At 38.5% G+C, this 23713-nt stretch overlaps 2 protein-coding genes and 1 long non-coding RNA gene across 4 annotated transcripts in view; all 3 read left to right on the top strand.

Annotated features, from left to right (window-relative positions):
• Positions 1-6120, top strand: part of aqr (aquarius intron-binding spliceosomal factor) — a 48135-nt gene extending 42015 nt beyond the window's left edge. The window contains exons 32-35 of one of the 2 annotated variants that reach the window (XM_026285267.1): positions 2643-2728; positions 3937-4102; positions 4422-4535; positions 5700-6120. In XM_026285267.1, coding sequence (XP_026141052.1) covers positions 2643-2728; positions 3937-4102; positions 4422-4535; positions 5700-5999 — 666 coding nt within the window. In that variant the 3' untranslated portion in view covers positions 6000-6120. The remainder of the gene's footprint in view (positions 1-2642; positions 2729-3936; positions 4103-4421; positions 4536-5699) is intronic. The other variant, XM_026285268.1, reaches the window with a different exon arrangement.
• A 1988-nt stretch (positions 6121-8108) lies between these two features.
• LOC113116957 (uncharacterized) lies at positions 8109-9362 on the top strand. Its single transcript, XR_003294108.1, has 2 exons — positions 8109-8290; positions 8586-9362. It is a non-coding gene; the product is annotated as an uncharacterized LOC113116957 (long non-coding RNA).
• A 5025-nt stretch (positions 9363-14387) lies between these two features.
• LOC113116955 (gap junction delta-2 protein) lies at positions 14388-18700 on the top strand. The gene is made up of 2 exons (XM_026285266.1): positions 14388-14996; positions 16014-18700. Exons 1-2 carry the CDS (start codon positions 14926-14928, stop codon positions 16870-16872), a joined length of 930 nt encoding a protein of 309 aa, XP_026141051.1. The 5' UTR covers positions 14388-14925; the 3' UTR covers positions 16873-18700.
• The last annotated feature ends 5013 nt before the right edge of the window (positions 18701-23713 follow it).

The following is a 23713-nucleotide window of genomic DNA, read 5'->3' as shown; positions in this document are numbered from 1 at the left end:
TCTATGATCAATTTCAGACTCTTCTGAGGTCATAGGATTCATTTTTTGAGCCTGATATAGTAGGTCTCCTAACATATCCTTAATGTTTTCAGTGGATTAAAAAAAAACACATTCCAAAGCATAATGTCAGACTTTTGCCGAAATCGACACCAGCTCTGAGAATAGTTATTGATGTCAAAATAGTGAACCAGCTGATTCTTTTCAGTAAACCAGTTGAATCTGTTCTCAAACCACACTGAATGATTCGTTTCAATTGCAGCTGTTCTCGAATCAACGACTCATTGAACTCTCTCTGATCAGATTGAATCAGTAAATTGTTCATGACTGACTCGAAATGAACCAAGAACTGATCGCATGACAAGTTAATGCAGTTTTTAGTAATAAGTATTGTAAATGTAAATCGTCTGACTGTCAGTTATTTGTAAACTAAACCTGCTGTAAAAAGAGCAGATCAATGCATATATCCTTGCATTTATACGGCTGGCTAGTATTTACTTGAGATTCTAGCCGTGCGCTTTTAGATTTTCTCTGAAGCCCTACACCTTCCCCAGCTCCACCTGTATAGATCTACTGTGGGTTATTTAATATGCTCTTTGTGCAGCAGCAGTGTGTCTTAAATATTCATATGAATATATGTGAAATTGAAATATGCTGTATGCACTCTTTCTATTCATTATTTTCTCGCGGCCCATATTATTATTTTAACAAGACAAAAATAATAACAAATAATCAATTGATAATTATTTTTGTGAAAATCATTATTTGTGAACGTAGGCGTTTGAGGAAGGCTTTAAGACCAAGTGTAATCCTCCGTCAGCTGCTCAAAAGCATGATGGACAGAGCTCAATATATTGAAGTACAAATCCAAACACCAGAAGCAACCTACAGTCTGTGTTATTTCATTGAAAAGTATGCATTTGATTTATTCACAGGCTATATGGTTGAAATATTTTAGTTCAAAACTTGCTTTATTGATTGATATTTCATAGACCTTAAAATCCCATGCTATTTGTAATTTCACAGTATTTTCACCTCCTAAATTAATACCTCAATTCTATAATGATAAAATATATTCAGGCCGATGGCATTTTTTATGACATTATTTTTATTTTTAGAATAATTGTAGCCTACATAAATGGGTGAATCAAAACAAATATGATAACTAACTGCAGGCAGATATAGGCCTATGTATTAATGTACATTACAAATATTTGGATCGTCCCTTATTCTGTCCCTTATTTTATTAAAGAATGAACACTTATTTTCTACAAAAATAATCATTATAAATAAAGGATAAAAGAGAGAATCTCAATTATCCCTTATTTTCCATTTCTGAGTTAATTTGCAACTCTGATGATGTGACTCCCCTGAAAGTGGCACATTCCTCAAAAAAATAAATAATAAAAAATAAATAAATACCTTGTTAGAGCTATGTGAGCGATTTAATAGATTTAAAAAAGAAAAAAAGTGTGTGCATGGTTTGCAAAATGCTAAATGAATACAGCTCGTAAAAAATGCTATGATGAAAAAAATATGATAACGTATTCATAGAAATAATTGAAGCAATTAAAACCTTTTTTTTTTTAAATACCATATTCAACTTTAATTTCAATACTATTAAACTGACTTTAAGTTTATAAACGGTAAAATGTCACCGTGCATGTTAAATAGCCTTAATGAACTTTGTCATGTTCAAAAGACCAATTAATTTCAAACAGGTTAAGTAAATGACAATTTAAATTTTTGGATGAACTGTAAGATATGGAAGGTATTTTGATTAATCGGTGTCAGCAGCTGATTAATTGTAATAGCATAGTGCATAAGGCCTGTAGCAGACTCCTTTTCCTTTGCAGGGGTTAAACTGGTTGCTCTGCTGAAGATGAGATCAGCTCAGTCGTTTATTAGCATTTAACATTTCTTCAGGACAGAAATGGGCCAGTCTTGCTTGAGTATGCACATCATGTATTGAGCGGGCACAGAGACTCGCTGATGAATTTCACATCGGACACCATCTGCTGAGAGGCAGATCCAGACACAGAGACCGAGGAAGAGCAGAATGATAATGAGACGCCAGGCTGTTTTAACACCAGCCACAGGACATCGAATACTGGGCTGTGTGCCGTGATGCCATGAGCAGATCCAGACACTGCTGGGCTGGTTTAAGGGAGAATGTGTCGAATCCAGTGGAGAAAATCAAATATTAAATTATTTCTATCTTGACATTTTTGCTGTCACAGAAGAAGTGTGTGTTCATGTGGGACGTCGTCCACAGATCCAGTTTCAGCTGAGCAGCCTAAATTTCCATCAGGCCCGAGAGCATATATGAAATGTAATGAACTTTTTTGACTGGTGGCTGGGTTTGTGTGAGTTGATGATATTTGCTGATTCAGTAAGTAAAAGTTAGAGTTTCTGAGCTAGAGGAGGAGACCTGTTGCCTTGATCACTTTCTGAGAGACACACACACGTTCTCTCCTGAGGGAGAGTTTCAATCGGTTTCGTTCATCATGCTTTCAGCAGGATGCAGTGGCAGTCCATGATATCAGAGATCTAGATCTGATCAGACAGTAGCTAGCACTAAACCCGTGCAGAGGAGCTCAAATAAACCCTCATTGCTTGTTTACAGACTGCCCTTTGTCTTGTAGGTGACCACAGTGGACAGGTTCCAGGGTCAACAGAACGATTACATCATCCTCTCGCTGGTCCGCACCAAAGCTGTAGGACATTTGAGGTGAGCACTTCCTGTGGCTGTTCAATTATTATTAAAATATATAGTTTAATGTCACAAAAATCACATGGGACTTATTTACGACAATTCTGGTTTAAAACAGTGTGGTTAAATGTAGCAAATCAGTGTTCTCTTGCTATCATTGAAATACTAGATTATTATGTTCATTTTATTTAAAGGTTTAGTAATTTTGTTATATTATTTTTGTCATTTTTATTAGTTTTTGTTGTTTCTAAATATCTCCATATTTAATTTTTATTTCAGTTTTGTTAAGTTAAACTAAATGAGAAAGGTGCTTTGCCTTGGAAAATAGCTTGAATTAAATGTTATATTATTGTATAACAATATTATATCTGTGTCCCTGGAGCACAAAAGCAGTCTTAAGTCTCTGGGGTATATTTGTAGAAATAGACAACAATACATTGTATGGGTCAAAATTATTGATTTTTCTTTTATAACAAAAAATCATTAGGATATTAAGTAAAGACCATGTTCCATGAAGGTACTTTGTAAATGTCCTACCGTGAATATATCAAAACTTAAATTTTGATTAGTAATATGCATTGCTAAGAACTTAATTTGGACGACTTTTTAAAGGTGATTTTCTTTTTTTCTTTTTCTTTTTTTTCTTTTTTATGTTTATTTGCATCAGATTCCAGATTTTCTAATAGTTGTATCTCTGCCAAATATTGTCCTCCTAACAAATCACACATCAATGGAAAGATAATTTTTTCAGATGATGTATAAATCTCAACTTAGAAAACTTAATCTTAGAAAAATTGAACCTTAATGCTGCGTTCACACCAAACGTGAATAGGGCGTCAAATATTTAATTATAATAAATATGAACAAAACAAATCACTTTTTAAATTGACCAAGGCATATTTAAAGCTGTTGATTTAAAATATTAGCAATTAAATAACAACAATTAAATAATTCATGAATTAACCATTTCTAAATTGTTACCTAATATAAATATTAACTGAAATTCAAATGTTAAAAATGTTTAATTAATTTTATTATATCAGCTAATTAAACATTTTCATTTTTGTTTAGTTTAAGTTCAAGTACTACAATATCTAAATATTAAAATTGGTAAAAAATTATGAATTCTATATTGACATGTTAAAACAAAAATAATAAAAAATGACTAACTTTAAAACTGAAGTGTAAACAAAATATGAAGTGACTGATGTTTTGTCTTCTCTCAGAGATGTGCGGCGTCTGGTTGTGGCCATGTCTCGTGCCAGGCTCGGACTCTACATATTTGCTCGAGTGTCTCTTTTCCAGAACTGCTACGAGCTGACGCCAGCCTTTAACCAGCTGACCGCCCGACCCCTGCAGCTGCACATCCGGCCCCATGAATACTACAGCTCTGTGAGTGTGTGTGTGTGTGTCATGTGACGTTATCTCTAAGACACAGTCTCCTGCAGCTTTATAACACGTGTAGCAGAAGCTATTTGTGTTTGGCAAAGCATCTGTTTTTGTGAAGTTAGTCTTTATATCATCAGTAGGTTTGAATTGTATCAGTCAGGTTTCTCTTTCTCTGTCTGGAAAAAACATATACATGTTGACACATTGTTTTAAATGTGAGTCTTGTGACTGAGCGTTTCCTGGAGAACTGTGCTGAACTGTGCCCTCTCTCTCTCTCTCTCTCTCTCTCTCTCTCTCTCTCTCTCTCCGTCCATCCATCCAGACGGAGGAGCGCTCAGCCCGGCCTGATCAGGTGATCAAGGACATGCCGGAGATGGCTAACCTGGTTTACAACATGTATATGCACATGATTCAGAGCATGCAGCAGCACAGACAAGTAAGTGTGCTCATGTTTCTAACGTATGATGCAGAGCTTTAAACAGCTCGGACGTGTGAGCAGCTACCCTTGAATAGAGCACAAATTGGTGTCATGTGACTAAGCAATAACAATTTATTTGTTTTCTCTCTTGACTATAAATGATCCAGTGAGTTAACTCCTGCTGACAAACAAAACCCATTTTGGTAATTACATAGCAAAATTTGCAATAGAAAATAAAGCAGCTCATATAATATTTAGTTTCTCCTCCTGAGGTTATCAGACAACAATCTTTAAAGTTTAAGCACTTGTGGATGACACTTAAAAAAATTATTAAATTGTTATTATTAAAATAAAGATAACTTAATTTAGTAAGAGCTTTGAGTCTGATTTGTAGCGTTTGTAAAATGCTGTCTGTTGTAGTTTGACTGTCTTGTTTTGAACGTCAGAACCTCATGCACATTAAACTGGTGCTTTGCTTCCGCCATGAACAAAGCAAGGTCCCAATGGAAACTTTTCGGTTTTGAGCCCACTATTTTTGTAGTGTAATTAAATTTTCATTTAAAGGTTCATAACAAAATATCATTTTTTGTATCATTCGATTTTAATGGGGATTTTAAAGTTATTTGCCATTCTGACATTGAATTCACCATCCATTCACATGATTTGTGCAAATCCAGTTTAACTGAAGGGAAGTGACGTTAAAGACGGTTTAACTGCATTTTGTATGTTGTATGATGCTCAATAAAGTAGTGCTTCTAACTTTGTGTAATGAACTAACTGTTCTGCATTTCTTACTGCCAGAGAATGAATTTGCATTTTCATTCAGCCCATCTGCTCCTTTTGTTCTGACCAATGAAATTAACATGGTCATAGTCATTGACTGTGCTTAAATATGAGGTTTATATAAACTTATTTTTTTTGTTATTTTTTATTAATTTCACTGTTGTTTCAAAATAGTTTTAACACTCATTTTAGGGTCCAGAATGTTACAATTGAATTTTGAGTCATGTTTTATTAAGAGGACAAAATATTACAGATGCAGGCAAATGCATTGTAAGTTAACAATGAGATGCGGAAAAATGAAGATGCATCAACAATTTTAACTCAAACTGGGGATCATTTCTGTCAAACGGTACAGTGTCTGAATCACGGTTAATGATTAATTTACTGCTTCTCTTTCTGCAGCAGCAGCAGCTCCTGGATCCTCCTCGTCAGCTGCTGAATTCAGAGGAGCCCATGGAGGCCGACGAAGAGCGTCCCGAGACTCAGAGTCAGACTCCCAGTGAAGAGCAGCATCCGACGGCCGCTGAGGAAGAGGAGGGCCAGACGAAGATTGAGGAGAAAGAGGAGGGACAGACGAAGAATGTGGAGGAAGAGGAGGGAGAGGCGAAGATTGAAGAAGAGCAGGATCATACCAAAATGCCTGAACACCCAGGCAGAGACAGCGACAGCGGAGACAGTGATGAGGATGAAGAGGCCTAGACAACCTCATTCACCTACAAATGTTTTTGTTGTTGTTTTTTTTTAAGATAATTACCGTTAATGAACATTGAGTGTTGAATGTTCATGCATCTTTTGTAATAAAAAATTCATTACAAATGAACTGTCATGCCTTTTATTTAACACACCATCGTTTTCCCCTAAAGTCTTATTGTTTTGTATCCCAATAGCCAGTTTTCATTAGACACTGTGTAACTCAAGTTTTCTTTATTTAAGATTTTTTTTTATGTTAGTTTTACTTGTATTGTTTAACATAGTTTATAAAACCTTGTAAAAAAAATTCATTTAATGTTTTAAGTAATAATTTTTTAGTGCTTCAACTTTAACAAATCAGAAATAATTATTTTATTGAATGGTTTTAGCTTTAGCAGCTGGTGATATCCCTGTGAACTTGAGCACATATCTGCGGTTAGATCACATGAATGCTTTGGTTGTGTAACTTGTGAAAGACGTCTTTCTCCAGCTGCCTGAGCCGAGCGCTGCCAGAGCTGTGACAGACTGCTGGAAACTCGTCTTCATCAGGGTCTCCAGGAAACATTTACAGAGCTTTCAAGAACAACTTATTACGCAGCTCAACAGTCGCTCCCAGTAAGTCCTTTCATTTTCATGTTCAAGACTAGCAGGTTTGGTCAGTAACACACCAGGGTGAGCTAAATGTGATTTAACCTTCAATGTGGATTTAAAGAGAGTTTTATATGTCGTGTTTTATCAGCTTGAAGAATGTTTTTGTAAATGGTCTCATTAAAAGCTGAACACTTGAAACAGTCCAGAGCAGAATGTACTGACACAGCAGCATGTGATTTCCTCAAACCAGCCTGGGCGTTTACTGTCAGTTACTGTAGTAGACCGCACGCTGATCACATGCCTTCTGGTTTAAAATTGTGTCATTTTATGAACATTTATTTAAAATACCATTAAACCTACCATTTAGTGCACAAGAGTCAAAGTCTTTTCTTTTGGAAGCCCACATTTTCAATGGCATTACGGTATGGGGGAAATTACTTTTATTTACATTACTATCAGTTAAATATTAAAATGAGGAGTGAGGTTGGGGTAAGATGTGCCACTTTTTGCTCAGTCATTTAAGACAAATCACATGAAGGTAAACCTATTGAACCTAAATATATTTCAGTGTCTGTAATCAACTGAAATGATTCCAAAGTGAAGAAGTTTGCTGCAAATTCATGACAAAAATAAATAAATTGAAAAAAGTTAACAAAAATAGTTAAAATAAACATTTTCGTCACAACAAACCAATGCATTATATGAATGCTTTAAAATAAGGTTAAACTGGAACGAACAATAAAAAATGCTTCTGCAGTATTTATTAATCTAAGGTAATGCTAATTACACATTTTTAAAAAACTAAATTGTATAATTAGTTAATGCACTGTGAACTAACGGCTGTTTTTACTCAACAAATGAACATGACATACTGCATTACTATTGCACTGCTCTCCATCAGTGTTGTGTGTCCTGATGTACTGTGGCTCCTGACCTAACCTTTGAGAGCTGGTTTCTCCATTCAGTGCTCTCTCAGATGCTCTGAAGGAATTTGGCCACCTGTGCAGAAAAATACCCTGTGAAATCACAGTGAGATTTACATCCAGATGTACTCAAGCTCAGGCCATCGAAGTTCAAGCTTGTTTCTTCGTCTGATTTGGTGAAACTCAGCATTGCATCACTCAGCAACAGATGCTCTGCAGTGAATGGGTGCCGTCACAATCTAACAGGTTATTAAAACATCTCAATAAGTGATGCACAAAAGCTGCGTGTTTGTAAGAAACAAAGACATCAATACATTTTGTTTTTTTTATACTTAAATCTGTTGCTTATGGACAAAATATGAGTCCATAATCCATAATAATGCTTCCTCTAGAGAGAAAGTGCATATCCTGTTGTCTCTCACATCAAAATCCAGCCACATTGGTTTAGAGCTGTTTTGGCTTGTAAATGGAGCTTGGTCTGTGCAGATTTCTCTCCTGATTAACACCAGGCCACTTTTTCACTGGAGGAAGCAATATTATGGATTTGTATTTTAGCCAGAAGTGATGGTTTAAAGTAAAAAAAAAAAAAAAATGTGGATGGATTTGTCTGCTACAAACATGCAGCTTTTGTCTTCTACAGATGTTAGTGTGGATAGTGATGTTTTTATCAGCTGTGTGGACTCTCATTCTGACGGCACCCATTCACTGAAGTGCATCCATTGATGAAACACTGATGCAATCCTACATTTCTACAAATCTGATGAATAAACACAGGCCATCGAGGAGGTAGATGAGTTTGTGTAGATTTCTGCAAATTGTCATTTTTCCGGGTGAAATGTTCCTTTAAGGGAGTGATGTATCTGATCTCACTCTCTCCTAACCACTGCTCTCATTAGCTCTGAAACTCTGTTGTAGCAATGTATTATTATTCTGAAGGCAGGAGTGTGTTTGCATCCTAATATTAAAACCCAAATTCTTGCTGGAGAACAGCACTGCTTGGTGAAGTGAATGCACTGACTTTGAAAAAGAGTAGTAGTGTGTGGATGAAATGTTAAAAAGCTGTTTTGTATTCCTGCAGCAGAGGATGTCATTCGGCTCGTTTTTCTGGGGCATCTTCTGGCTGCTGGTGCTGCTGTTTCTCGGCTGGCCCTTGAGCATTATGCTGGGGGGTCTGTATGGCCTCATCGCCCCTCTCACCGTCTGCCTGGGTCTGGATCGGCTGGCCGACCTGCTGATGGAGGGGGCCAATCTGGGCAGAAAGTGTGCCCAGAACATGAAGCATGGCACAGCACTGTGCTGAGACCAACAGCTAAGAATGCTCAGCCTCCACGTCTCTTCACTTCAGCTGTATTAATAGTCAACATGAACTGTTCTTGACAGTTTACTGTGCCTTTGATTTTCTGTGACTACAACATAATGTTTTCTTAAAGCCTTAGTATCGCTCGCTCGCTTCCTCTCTGTATCTCTTTCTCTTAGGCTGTTTGACTATGAAAAATGTAAATTTTCTGGTACTGGTGTCTTGAGTTCACAATGTTGAAACACATGAGTATTACAAGAAGAGTTTGTTAAAATGCAAGATGCAGTTCTTCAAAACCATCCATCGAGTCTCCACACAGGCCACAAAACAGTCCTTTTCAGGACAAGAAAGTGCAGAAGTAAACGTTTGTGTCAGTGCATTATTGTGCATTTATTATTTTTGAATCGATATGGCAATAATATGATTGAATGTAAAATAGTTATTTAGAACTGAAACATTCCCATTATCACAGATTAATGAAGAAACAGATTTTCAGCTCCATGTACTGCAGAATAATACTAAAACTGATTTGTTACTTGAAATAAAATTATTTTATAATTACATATATATGTGTGTGTGTGTCTCTCTCTCTCTCTCTCTCTCTCTCTCTCTCTCTCTTTCTTTCTCTCTCTCTCTCTCTCTCTCTCTCTCTCTATATATATATATATATATATATATATATATATATATATTGAATTCTTGATTGCTGGAAAGTAGAAAGACTGAAAGATCCCCTGATTTTAATGATTAAATAAATATATCAGTGGTTATAGGAAGTCAAGCTCTGAACGCTGTGGAGAAAGAGAGGGAAAAAAATGCATAAAGCTTTCTTTAAAAAAATAAATAGTTTGCCTTTAGTTTAGGGTCAATTACAAAAAAATAAAAAATTCCCATTGTCACTGATGGAGTTTTGGTTCCTTGATGCTGTCACCTCTGACCTACTTAGTTGGGGTCACTTCATATCCAGCAATATCATCGACTTCATTGTACAGCTACTATTTGAACTGAACTGAGCTGGATAATAAGTCACTGTATGAATGATGAACTGCCCTTTACTGAAAATTGAGTGTTTACTATTGTCCTTCTGCATTATTGACACTATTTTCCTATTTAATATTGTAAATCTGCATTGACAATTTGTAATGTTAAAAGCATTATCTAAATAAAGGTGACTTGACTATTAACAAACTATTAACTATGACTTATGCCTTCATAGACTCCCGATTACTGCGTATTAATATTTATTAAGATGGTTGTTAAGTTTGGGTATGGGGGAGAGATTTAAAGATCTAGTTAATAGTGAGAATCCCTTAGTGAAAGTTACCAAAATGACATTTGTTTTTCTTAAGTTTAATATGCAAGTACCAAGTGATGCGCTGAGGGCAGGTTGTTTTAGGAGTGATGATGAAATAGAACATTAGTGTTGAGAATAATAATCATCTCTGATGAAATTTAAAGTGGAAGTGTTTCTATTTTTAAATCTGTTGGCAGGTTAAAGGACATGTTAAGTTTCATCTATGAAGAATCGGAGCTCACTTTCATCCATAGATTAAGGATATGAGAGGAAATGAGAGTTCAAACGGGATTGTGCTGAGTTTGTATGGAGGCAGTAACTGGAGACTGACTGTAGTGTCAGATTAGAGAGATGTCAAGAACCATCATGAATTGCAGATCCAAGCAGTGTAACCAGAGAAACCTTCAGTTCTCCAGCAGCTCATTCAGTGCCCACATTTGACAGCCCGTCCATCAGTCCATCCATCAACCTATCCATTCATCAGTCCATCCGTCTGTCCATCAACTCGTCCATCCATCAGCCATTTATCAGTCCATCCGTCCATCCGTCCATTCATCAGCCCATCTGTCCATCAGCCATTCATCATTCCATCCTTCTATCCATCAGCCATTAATTAGCCCATTCATCAGTCCATCCATCATTCTGTCCATTCATCCATCCATCTATCCATCAGTCCATCCTTTTAGGCCAGGGATCCTCAAATCTGGCCCACCAGATCCACTTTCCTGCAGAGTTTAGCTCTAACCTTAATCAAGCACGTCTGAGCATGCTAATCATTGTCTTCAGGATAATTAGAAAATCACAGGTAGGTGAGGTTGATAAGTGTTGGAGCTAAAGGCTACAGCAGATTGGCCCTCTAGGGCAAGATTTGAGGAACCCTGTTTTAGCCCATCCATCCATCCATCATCCAATCCATCCATCAGTCCACCCATCAGTCCAACCATCAGCCGAACCATCAGCCCATCCATCAGTCCAACCATCAGCCGAACCATCAGCCCATCCATCAGCCCAACCATCAGCCGAACCATCAGCCCATCCATCAGCCCATCCATCAGCCAAACCATCAGCCCAACCATCAGCCGAACCATCAGCCCATCCATCAGTCGATCCGTCGGCCCATCCATCTGTCCATCAGTCGATCCGTCGGCCCATCCATCTGTCCATCAGTCGATCCATCGGCCCATCCATCTGTCCATCCATGATCACACCCATCAGCCCATCCATCGGCCCATCCATCAGGACATCCATCAGCAAACCCATCAGCCCATCCATCAGTCCAACCATCTGTCCATCAGTCGATCCGTCGGCCATCCATTTGTCCATCAGTCGATCCATCGGCCCATCCATCAGGACATCCATCAGTCCACCCATCAGCACACCCATCAGCACACCCATCAGCCCATCCAACAGCCGAACCATCAGCCCATCCATCTGTCCATCCATCAGCCGAACCATCAGTCCAACCATCTGTCCATCAGTCGATCCATCGGCCCATCCATCTATCCATCGGCCCATCCATCAGGACATCCATCAGTCCATCCAATAGCCTGTCCGTCTGTCCATCCACTATTGTTCTATCCTTCCATCTGTTGGTCTGTTAATAGACAATTTTTAGATAATAGTTAATACTGTGATGACTGCACAAGACCCAGTTCCTCTGTCTGTCCAAAGCCTCTCTATCTTTTTATTTCCCCCTCTCTCTCTCTCTCCTTCTTTCTCTTTTTTTCTTCCCAGCAGTCCTTAGGGGAACCTTCACCAGCCAAAATTGTCTGGTTTTAATTTCAAGTTTGTGTTGGCAATGCAAGCCATAAGCACAGGGCTGCCTCGCAGCGTGCGGTGGAGGAAGCACATTTGACAGCCGCTGTGGTTGGAATCGGCCTCTAAATATTTCATTTGTGTGTGTGATCAAGGATGGAAAAAGGCCTGAATGCCTCGCTGTGCTTCTGCCATATGTGATGAACCCCACACTGCTTTTCTCATTTAACCCTGACACGTACAGTACTACCCTCCTGACTGAGTGTGTGTGGATTCATGTCCATTTTCTTAAAAAATATTCTGAAGATTGTTATTGCATCAGTATTATTCAGCAATGATTGTTTTTTTAAAAAGACCAGTGTTTTGGTGTATTTGTGAAATGTGATTTACTGACTGATATATGAACAAAGCAAATCACTCAGAATTGAAGGAAGAACAATGTAATACTTTTTTTCTTAGCTAGACGTACAGTATTGTTAAAAATAATAGCAGTACAATGTGACTAACCAGAATAATCCAGGTTTTTAGTATATTTTTTATTGCTACGTGGTAAGCAAGTTACCAGTAGATGCAGTAGATTCTCAGAAAACAAATGAGACCCAGCATTCATGATATGCACGCTCTTAAGGCTGTGCAATTGGGCAATTAGTTGAAAAGGGTGTGTTGAAAAAGAAATAGCAGTGTGGCATTCAATCACTGAGCTCATCAATTTTGTGAAGAAACAGGTGTGAATCAGGTGGCCGCTATTTAAGGAAGAACAGCGTACTTTGATTAAAAAGTTGATTGGAGAGGGGAAAACCTATAAAGAGGTGCAAAAAATATAGGCTGTTAAATGCCTTAAAATGGAGAGCAAAACCAGAGAGACGTGGAAGAAAACGGAAGACAACCATCAAAATGGATTGAAGAATAACCAGAATGGCAAAGGCTCAGCCAATGATCACCTCCAGGATGATCAAAGATGGTCTGGAGTTAGTAAGTATTGTCACAGTTAGAAGACGTCTGTGTGAAGCTAATCTATTTTCAAGAATCCCCCGCAAAGTCCCTCTGTTAAAAAAAAAGGCATGTGCAGAAGAGGTTACAATTTGCCAAAGAACACATCAACTGGCCTAAAGAGAAATGGAGGAACATTTTGTGGACTGATGAGAGTAAAATTGTTCTTTTTGGGTCCAAGGACCACAGACAGTTTGTGAGACGACCCCCAAACTCTGAATTCAAGACACAGTACACAGTGAAGACAGTGAAGCATGGAGGTGCAAGCATCATGATATGGGCATGTTTCTCCTACTATTGTGTTGGGCCTATTTATCGCATACCAGGGATCATCCATCAGTTTGCATTTGTCAAAATACTTGAAGAGGTCATGTTGCTTTCTGCTGAAAAAGGACATGCCCTTGAAATGGTTGTTTCAACAAGACAATGACCCTAAACACTCTAGTAAATGAGTAAAACCAACTAAACTAAGGTTTTGGAGTGGCCAGCACAATCCCCAGACCTTAATCCAATTGAGAACTTGTGAGGTGATTTCAAATATGCTGTTTCTGAAAAAAAAAGAAATGTAAATGAATTAACTATTTCGTTGTTATTTTGAACAATACTGTATATTGGTCTAATTTGGCACTATCTTTTGTTCAGTCAGTTGTTTCATTGAATATTCCAGTCAGATTTATGATGTGAGCAGCCTGTTCCTTCTCATGCTGAGCTGTTCATCTCTTCCTCTTCCTGATGTCAGAATGGGGCTGGTGTTGAAACCTGAAATTTTTATTTTATTTAGGAAGAACAGTAATCTCCAGTTTTCTGGGACTGGTCTAGTTTTGCCAGCTTTGTATAAAGATTTTTTTTTTCTTTATGGACATTTTATGCATTGTTGGCATTGACAATGAAATCAATGTTGTTCAGCCTACAGTGTGGGTTTGGAGCAGGAATATGTTATTGTGTGTATAGTGGGAGAGTGTTTAGGAAAACAGAGACTCGACTCGAACTCAACCCTTCGATTGCAAGTCCGACTCTCTAACCATTAGGCCACGACTTCTCCTTTTCCAACTAAAATATCTTCATCTCAAAAGCTACCAATACAGTTTTTTTAGCAGATGCTATTACCACAGTTACAAAATAAATCAATGAAAATTATGTCTATTTGAAAGATGTCAAGCATGGTATCAGGACATGAGGTGAAAATTTGATGAAGTGTTAAAAAAATGAAGACATAAAATTTGACACATTTTGTCTTCAAAAGGTATCCCATCAATGCAAAGGGCATATTTATTTTAAAGATACCAAGCATATGCATATCAAGACTTGGGTTAATAATTGATAAAGCGTTAAAATAAGAAGACATAAAATATTGTGACAATTTGTGGTTGTCAAAGGGAACAAATATCTTCGGGGACACTGTCCTTCCTTAAAATAGTCAAACTGCAAAAAAGATGGTTTGATGGTTTGAAACTGCGCATGTACGGGCGTTCGATGGGCGGGTCCAAAAGTGTCTTTACTTAAACAGAGAATCAGCTGACACTTTCACCTCACAGTGTCCAGAGCCCCAGCGCTGTTTTACACTGCTGCTTCACGTGAACAGGGCGGAGCTAAAGGTCCTCTCTGTATTCAAGGACATTTGCGCTCCAACAGCTGCGTCGCCTTTCAAAATATACAGCAACAAGTATGAGCCTCATGTCCCCTAAATAAATAAAGGTGGAGGTCATCTCTGCCCTGCTTACTATGACATGAGTTCACCATCACCGGACCGAATCCGGTTTCATTCCCAGAGTATGAACATCATCACACATATGAAAACAGCGCGTTTTGGCAGCTCGAGATAAAGCCCCATATGACGCAGCAGGGCTCTCCACGGCACTGATGCCATATTAAAGCCCGCCGCCCTCCACCCACACCATCAATCTGATGTGGAGATCGAAGATAGGAGGGCTCACATGACTCCACTCCAGTCTGGAAGACGAGGAGAAGTGTGGCATCTTCCAGCATCAGCACTGCCACAGCTGGCGCAGCTCATAACGGCGGACAGTAGGAGGAAATATTCACGCTTTTCCCTGGATTTGGAGCCGAGTCTGCGGATGAGCAGCGATGGGGGAATGGACCATACTAGAGAGGCTCTTGGAGGCTGCTGTCCAGCAGCACTCCACTATGATCGGAAGGTAAGAGCTAATGTCAGTGCATCTGACGCCGAGATTCAGCTCATTTTGGGTAGGGAAAAACGTTATAATCCTTGCCAACAGGCGTAGTCGCCCATTTCACCCTTTAAAATAAAGGATACACCATAAGGATAAAAAAACCTGACCTAGCAAAAAATGTTTGCGTAGTAAATATGAAAAATATACTGGTTTCAGCACTGGACAGCACCCTTTAGTTCAAACGACACTGAACTATTGACAGCTTTATTTTTTTCCTATGTATTTTAATATTTGCTTCATTTAAAGCCCCGTTTGAACGCAGAGCGATGCTTCTTGCCAGGTGTGAAAAAAGGGGTTACCGCCTATTACATGTTCTTCAAATGCCGTAGAAAATAAAACAAAATAAAAAAGGCAATAAAACGCACTTGTAAAATATCGTGTTATTGGACCACAGTGAAAGGTGACTGAAATGCATCGTTCATTGGTTGCAAACGCACCTGAATGTATTCAGCTCCCTAATAACCCACGAGTAAACCTGCCACTTATACATTTATTTGTATTAATTTATTTTATTGCTTTATCTGAAGCCACCTTTTGAGTCAAAGTGATGCTTTTTGCCAACTGTGCGCAGTAACTCTCACTTACATAAGGGAAATATATGCCAATCACGTTGTGTCTGTAAAGCATAATGTTTTAATTGAAACTAAAATAAAAGCATTCATGGGTTGAGAATGCACCACATTTTCAGCACTGGGCATCATCCTACCCTTATGTTTTAACTCAACTTTTCCTATTTAATTGTGTTTGCTTTGTATTTAAGTTAAGGCAATGCAGGGATGTTTGATGGTTTGTGAAACACCATGCTCAAATTCACAAAAATTTACAGTATCAAACGTGACATCCCAAGTGCTATCTGCATAATCCATATGCAGCGTTCAGTGACAGCGAAACAATGCACAGCCCGGTTTCAGCACCGGACAGCTCCCTGCAGCTCAAGCTCATATATTGACACATTTATTTTTCTGTGTACTTGTTCTTTAGGATCCTGCTCACTGTGGTGGTGATCTTCCGGATCCTAATCGTAGCTATAGTGGGAGAGACAGTGTATGATGATGAGCAGACCATGTTTGTCTGTAACGCCTTGCAGCCGGGCTGCATCCAGGCATGCTATGACAAAGCGTTCCCCATATCTCACATCAGATATTGGGTTTTCCAGATCATAATGGTCTGTACGCCGAGTTTGTGCTTCATCACGTACTCGGTCCATCAGTCAGCCAAGCAAAAGGAGCGACGTTACTCAACAGCCACCGTCCTCCTCTCTCTGGATAATAAGGAACAGGATTCCCTGAAACGAGAGGAGGCCAAGAACCAAAAGATCAAGAACACCATCATGAACGGAGTAATGCATAACACAGAGAACAACACAAAAGAAGCTGAGCCCGACTGTCTGGAGGCCAAAGAAATGGACAGCTCGGGCAAGAAACCGGGCAAGTCCAAAATGCGACGGCAGGAGGGCATTTCCAGGTTTTACATCATCCAGGTGGTATTCAGAAATGCTCTGGAAATCGGCTTTCTGGTGGGCCAGTATTTCTTGTACGGATTCAACGTGCCCGCCGTGTACGAGTGTGATCGATACCCGTGCATCAAAGAGGTGGAGTGCTACGTGTCCAGACCAACGGAGAAAACCGTGTTTCTCGTCTTCATGTTTGCGGTCAGTGGCTTTTGCGTGGTCCTCAATCTGGCCGAGCTCAATCACTTGGGCTGGAGGAAGATCAAAGCGGCTGTGAGGGGCGTGAGGGCCCGCAGGAAGTCCATCTATGAGATCCGGAACAAGGATTTGCCCAGGATGAGTATGCCCAATTTCGGCCGCACTCAGTCCAGTGACTCCGCCTACGTGTAACGGGTTCGTAACAAGAACACAAAGCCCACGCACCGCCGAGTTCAAGACTGTGGATGAGTCCCATCGCCACGTAAGGTTCATGTATTGCAAGAACATGGGGTAGGACTTTTTTGTTACTGTTTTAAAGACTCCATTGGCAACTGTGGACGACAAACACATTTGTAAAGTGGTTCACTACAGAATAATGCATCTTTTTAGAAACGTTTGTACTCTGAGATGTACACAAAGAGCAAATGCTGATACCTGAATGCGTATTGCCTCTCTGTAAGCTGCGGTGACACTTGACATGACAGTGTCCGTGTTGCACACAATGCATGCTATATGATTCATTACAGTAAAAAAACAAGCGGCTCCATGACAACTGCTGTGCCATGAGCACTGACATGTGAAGTGTGACCGAACCAGCTGCTCTACTGTACTTGAACGGAGTAAATGCGTCTTGCACTAAAAAGTGAACATGATGCTGACATAATATCGCACATCGGGAGAGTCTCGACACACCATCCATGTATTAAACACTATCGCATCTGCTACGGTTTCTTTCCTTTTGGTTGCCTGTACCGCACCATTGACCTTAACGTAGGCTTTGTGATGAGCTCCATTGGAAATCTGCTGTCATGTCCTTGTGTGTGTGTGTGTGTGTGTGTGCGTGAGCAGGGGTGGATTTGCTGCAAACGCTTAAAGTCTGTGATGATTTCCTTAATTTCAACACCAAAGCGCCCTCTGCTTTCATTTGTAATGTGTTTTTTCGCGCTTAAGTGTAATCAAGTGCCATACTTGTATATAAATATATGCATATATACATATAAAATCTATTCTGAAGAATATATCCATATCCATAAAGCAGATTTATTGCTTAAATTATGCTTATTGCGTCCAGATTTGCTTTGGCTCTATTTGCTGTAAATGCAATATAGATTCTTCCTTCTCTCTGATTTAAAAAACGGCCGGGTGGAAATAAAGTACTGGTCTTTTTCTACATAGGGCAGCCGTCTGTTCTCGCTAACAAATGACAGAACAGTGTTTCAGCAATGTTTTGTGCTCTGTTGCTGGTTTTTCACCCAGCACTTCCAGCAATATTTGTAAGCAGAATAGTTTTTTTTTTCTTTGGGGGAGGTTATGTACTTGTTAAGTGAAAATCCCACGCCTGCTATATCTCTTCCACTCTCAGTGACAATGTAAGTGTGTTTAAACAGGCGTGTGATTTCATTATAAACTGGTTTAAGGCTTTGTTCAGAAACAGAGTCCAGTGCATTATTGTTTAACTTCTGATCGTTAAGATGTCATTTAATTTCTCCTCTTTGAATGGTTCTTTATGATTATGCCACCATATATTTATGACAAGCTAATGCGTGCACAGAGAGGAGATGTTCTCTGCATTTCTGAGCTTGAAGGGAAAGTATTGCATGCTTAAGAACTTATATTCAAGACAATTTCAGGGGATGAAATCTATGCGGCATTTGCTCGAGTATTGATATGTCACCCCACCACCCTACAGACGCTTAAGAACTGACACGTCTTGAAGGTCACAGAGGATAAAGAACAGTTTGTGACCGACCGTCTCAGAAAAAACCTGATGGGATGACCCCTGGGAAGATGGACATTTGCTGTTATGAAAAGGGGTGGGCGGTGGGGACGGGAACAAAATGGCTTGGCTGTACAGTGCAATCTTCCCTTTTCTCTCAGTAATTCCTCTTTCCTTGGATAAGCATTCCAGGACTCCTGAGATTTTTACAACTTTGTGGTCCTTACTGAGAAACGAAAGACCAGAGCTCAAAAGACTGTACTGGACTGACAGAGCAAAGCTTAAATAAAACATGAACTGGTATCTCTCCTGCCTTATATGTACTGCAGTCTCCCCTCCCTCCCTCCCCTCAACGTCTTTCATTCTCTCCCGTGCATTTTCTGCAAGAGCTGAGCTGGTGTTTTTACAGCTCCTCCTAAATGACAAAATGATTGGGTTATGTATGAATGTAATTCTGCATGCTCTGATGTGTCATACATCATGTGAGAGGTCAGTTGATGCAGTTGCTTTCATGTGTGCTGCAAACCCACAAACGGAGACTCTCTTGAAATGCATTGTGCACGCTCAGATGTCTCCACTGCAGTTGAAACCAACAAAAATATCTTGTTTGCAGGCCTGAGGTGATCAAACACGTTAGCATGGGATGCCATTACTGCAGATACACAAATGAGGGGATCCGTAGGGTGTTATTTTTTTTCTGTTTTAAGGAGGCGATTCTCCCCGGAGCGCCATCATCTGAGAGCAAACGACGGTATGAGTGTGTAATGTCGCAGTACCTCATATACATTGTTATTTTATCCTGATCAATTTGCATATTGATAAAAAGGGCCTTGCATGTAGTGAACGCAGAAAACGCCGGGCTGTTCCTTTCTGAGCCTCCAGTCCTTGTGGTCTTGAGGATGGTACATGTGTAAACTGAATGAAATGAAGATGGATGATATACTGTGAATTAAATCCACTTCTTTACAAAGATGGTGATAAAAGTGATGAGCCTGATCTTTTGTTTTCTTGCCGTGCACACACACACACACACACACACACACTCGTGCCGCTCCTCTGAGATTTCATTGAACCGCAGTGTCCTGGAAGGGCTGCGCAGAAACTCTGCAATGCACAACTGCTCTCACCTGCACATCACTGAACATGGGCTTTGGAAATCTCTTCAGTGGGTACACTTTGTGTGTGTTTGTGTGTGTGTGTGTGTATTAGTTTGGATATACAAAAGTAGCACAAATGTCAAAGAATGATCTTATATAATGACTGTTAACCGAGGTGATGGGTTCGTATATTATTAGTGTATATTAGTGTTTGTCAAAGTATTGTGTAATTCGTTGGATGTTGATAGATTTCCTAAGAAAACCCAAGAGCTATAAATAAAAAGAAATGTCTCATTTGAAATACACGCCCATCTTATTATCGTTCATTTGTATTTAATGAAAAATATTACTGAATGTATTTTCGATTTGTCATTGATAAGGTCTGGGAACCACGAGTGGAATTGTTACTTGGATTTCTCAGTCAAAATGATCTGTATTTCTGCATTTTGTTATAGTAGATTATGAATTTATTTTGCATGTATAAAAACAGAAATTACTGTATAACATGAATGTGTAATCAGATATGACAATGTCCCTTTGGTCACTTTATTAGTTAAAAGTTTTCTTTCTCTTAAAAATAAAGGTTTTTCGCTGATGGTTCAGGGAAGAACCTATAACATCCAGGGAATCTTTCCATTCCACAAAAGCTTCTTTAAAGTGGAAACAGGTTCTTTCTAATTAAAATGTTCTTCTTCTTCTTAAAAAATAAATAAATAAAACAAATAATTAATTAAAAATAATAATTAAAGAAAGGAAAAGGTACTTTGGGGAACCAAAAACAGTTCTTTGTCATCTATGTGGAAAAAGAGAACCCTTTTGTAACCTTTATTTTTAAGAGTGGTATTAATGAGAATAGGATGTAATAGTACCCAAAAATGACTGACACATAGTATGATAACACTATGATCAAAATAAGCCAAAGGCCACAAAATATATGCAACACAAAGATGATGGTGGATGTTTTATCCTTGTCAGGACATGATAAAAACACATTTTCATTATATGGAGCGGTTCAGGATCACAGATTCAAGGCTTAACCTGGTCACATCTGACTCTAGTGTGACGAAAGCAATTACTCTGAGAGCTTCAACGCGTCCACACACACACACACACACACACACACACACACACGCACACACGCACACACACACACACACACACACACAGTCTGGGCTTACAGTAGTAATGGAAACATTTAATTAAGTGAAAACTATATAGGTTATCTGTCGGCTGTTGCGGTATCTTCATCTGAGCAATTAAATCCCATAATGCCCTAATGATTGTGATCAAACCCAACGACTGGTAAAAGATGCAGACTAATGCTGTAATTAGCATGTAATGCTGAAAATCAAGCTGATAGTTTCCAATTAGAGACTGCCAAACTGACAAATCAATAATTTCCTTTGATGTTATCTTTAATTTGCTGTCAACCAAAGCAATCTCTCTCTCTCTCTCTCTCTCTGCTGTCAGGTGAGGCGAGCAGCCCTCTTAGCCAGACCAATTGTTCCTGATAAATGTATACGATACGCACCATTGCCAGCCAATAAAATTCACCGGATGACCAACCCTAATCACTAAAAAAGCTGTTCTCTGTCTAACAAGATTAGAGCCGGCCAAACAGACTGAGCAAGTGAATGGAAGCAGATGGAAGACAAAATGGGAAAAGAGGTTAAGAAATAATGCATATAGGGATTTGTTTTGTACAGAGGGAAGCTAGCTTGAAGAGGATGCCTGGCAGTTTGTCCCTGTTTAACACAGGGTTCATTTACGGTTAAGAGTTGAATTGTGTCACAAAAATGGGAATCACTTTTTATTACAAGTACTTAACTTCTATATACTCACATTTAATTTACACAGTAGATACAATGCACTTATTTTGTGTAGACAGGTTTTTACATTGTAATAATAATAAAAAAAGATCTGCATGTAAAATTACATCTTTAACTGATTTCTGTAGTTATCTATAATTACAGTGTTGACCCTACCTCTGCACTTTAACCAGCTCCTGAACCCAACCGCACCACCAATCTTTTGCCTCGTAGGTAAAGACACCTAATAAAAGTGGGACCCAAAGAGTGTCCATATTTTATAAAGACATTAAAAGATTAAAACTCGTCAAGGCTGTAATCTTGTAATGTCCAATAATGGATATAATTGCATGGGTATCTATCACACTCGTACACGACGGGCACGTTGAATCCGTACAAGTAATACTGGCCCACCAGAAAGCCGATTTACAGAGCATTTCTGAACACCACCTGAATGATGTAAAACATGGACATAAATATATCAAATAATCCTACAAAAAACATTGGTTATCAGTCTTATACAAAATCCCTTTCCAGAACATTCTCGTTCACCGTTCCTGGCTGGTGGAATGATCTTCCAACTCCTATCAGGAAAATCTTTAATCTTTCTCTGTCTAGCCTGTACTTATTTGCACAATGCTTGAAACTTGGTATTACGAGCACTTCATGTGTCTGTTTAAGATGATTAGCTTGATGTATTCCCCAATTGTAAGTCACTTTGGATAAATGCATTTGCTAAATGAACAAATTTAAATGTAAAAATAATTTAAAGAGACATTTTAAATACATTAATGTGTGTCACACTGACAGTAAAAAGGTATTCTGCAGTTTTTACCCTAAAGAGCTATTCACCTGATTTAACCTATTTAAAAAATAGTTTTGTTGGTATAAATTCTCAACTTTATAATTATTATTTAATCACTCAATATTCAATGTTTGATCCCTGAATTATTAAATTTGCACCACAACTATTGCCAACCATCCCGCAGACACCATTGAAAGTGTATGTTTCGAACTAAAGAATATACCCTGACATGAGCTGTAAACTTTGAATTATTAACCATTTGCACTCTGCTTATCAATGAGATGTATCTTTTGGTCTACTACACTTTTTCCTGTATGATTTATCACCTATTTTCCACATACTTGCTCGCAATGAGTTTTGATGTCATGAAAACACTAGAACATGCCTTCTTCATCATTGTATGGGGCTCTTTCTTTAGCATTGACACAGTGTTCAGCTTGATGTTTTTTTTTAATTTTTTTTATTACTTAGTGTATATGTATATGCCTTAACGAACCATTCTGATGTCATCACAGTTGAGCACAACATTCCAGATGTAAGTGAAGTGAAGCTCTGGAAGTAAAAATCTCAGTCATTTTCTCCATACAGAGACAATTGCACATAATACTCTCGACACAGACTGATCATATGAGCTCTGAGGTTGTTAAGTCGTGATACAAAGCTTCTAGTTTTTAAAACATCATGTTTAGAAGTCATATTCCTACACAGAACTACAGAGCCCACAGTCCTGGAGATGGACCATCAAACACTCCAAATGAGATAATAATGTGGATCTTCTTGCTTTCCCAATCTAATAGTTTGGCATACAACTGAAGATTACATAATTGATCTTGAGCTGTGTCACTGCTTCACAGAGGATGGAAACTGCACTGAGCTGTGAGTCTCAGCTTGCTGAGAGCTGGTCTCTGTCAGAGCGAGGGCTGCAGTCACGTGACGCTGAGGAACAGCTGCAGTGGGACGGAGCGGGGATGTCCTCTGCAGCGCTGCAGGGGTGAGAGAGGAGGCGCTGGGTGTGACTGCATGCATCACTTATGCAAAGAAATAAGGAAATAAAACTTAGTGGATTTTGAAATGATTTAGTAATTTTTTAGTTAAAATATTGATAATGAATAATACTTAATTTTAAAAAAAATGTTTTTATTAAAGTTGTATCTGTTATATAATAATAATATTATAATATTATCTGTTAATATTATGCACTTACTTTGAATTAACGTGAACAAGCAATGAACAACAGCATTTTTATTAACTAACATTAACTTATGATTCTAGACTAATAAATGCTGTAAAATGCATACTTAGTTTATTTTAGCCGATGCATTAATCAATGTTAACAAGTGAGACCTTACTGTAAAATGTTATTATATTATTTAATGGGCCTAGTCTGACATGAACTACAATGAACAGTTGAATTTTTATTAACAGTATTTAATATTAATAAATAAAGAGTTAATTTTGTTAAAACAGAAAACTCAGTTTTTCTAAAATTCTCAAAAGTTAAGTTTTTTTTCATTGTGCATTCCAGTTAATATTAGTCAAACTGCAGTTGGGTTATTTTGATTTGGTTGAAAAAACTAACACAACAGTACACAATAAAACAAGAAGA

This window comes from Carassius auratus, chromosome 17, assembly GCF_003368295.1.
Source record: "Carassius auratus strain Wakin chromosome 17, ASM336829v1, whole genome shotgun sequence".
Classification (NCBI taxonomy): domain Eukaryota; kingdom Metazoa; phylum Chordata; class Actinopteri; order Cypriniformes; family Cyprinidae; genus Carassius; species Carassius auratus.
The sequence above is the reverse complement of the archived record's forward strand: the minus strand, read 5'-3'. Positions and strand labels throughout refer to the sequence as shown.

What these genes read in the sequence shown, in the direction of transcription:
- LOC113116955 (XM_026285266.1), top strand. Translation starts at nt 14,926, where the DNA reads ATGGGGGAATGGACCATACTAGAGAGGCTCTTGGAGGCTGCTGTCCAG. An exon ending in CACTCCACTATGATCGGAAG is followed by an intron (nt 14,997 to 16,013) that starts GTAAGAGCTAAT and finishes CTTGTTCTTTAG; the next exon opens with GATCCTGCTCACTGTGGTGG.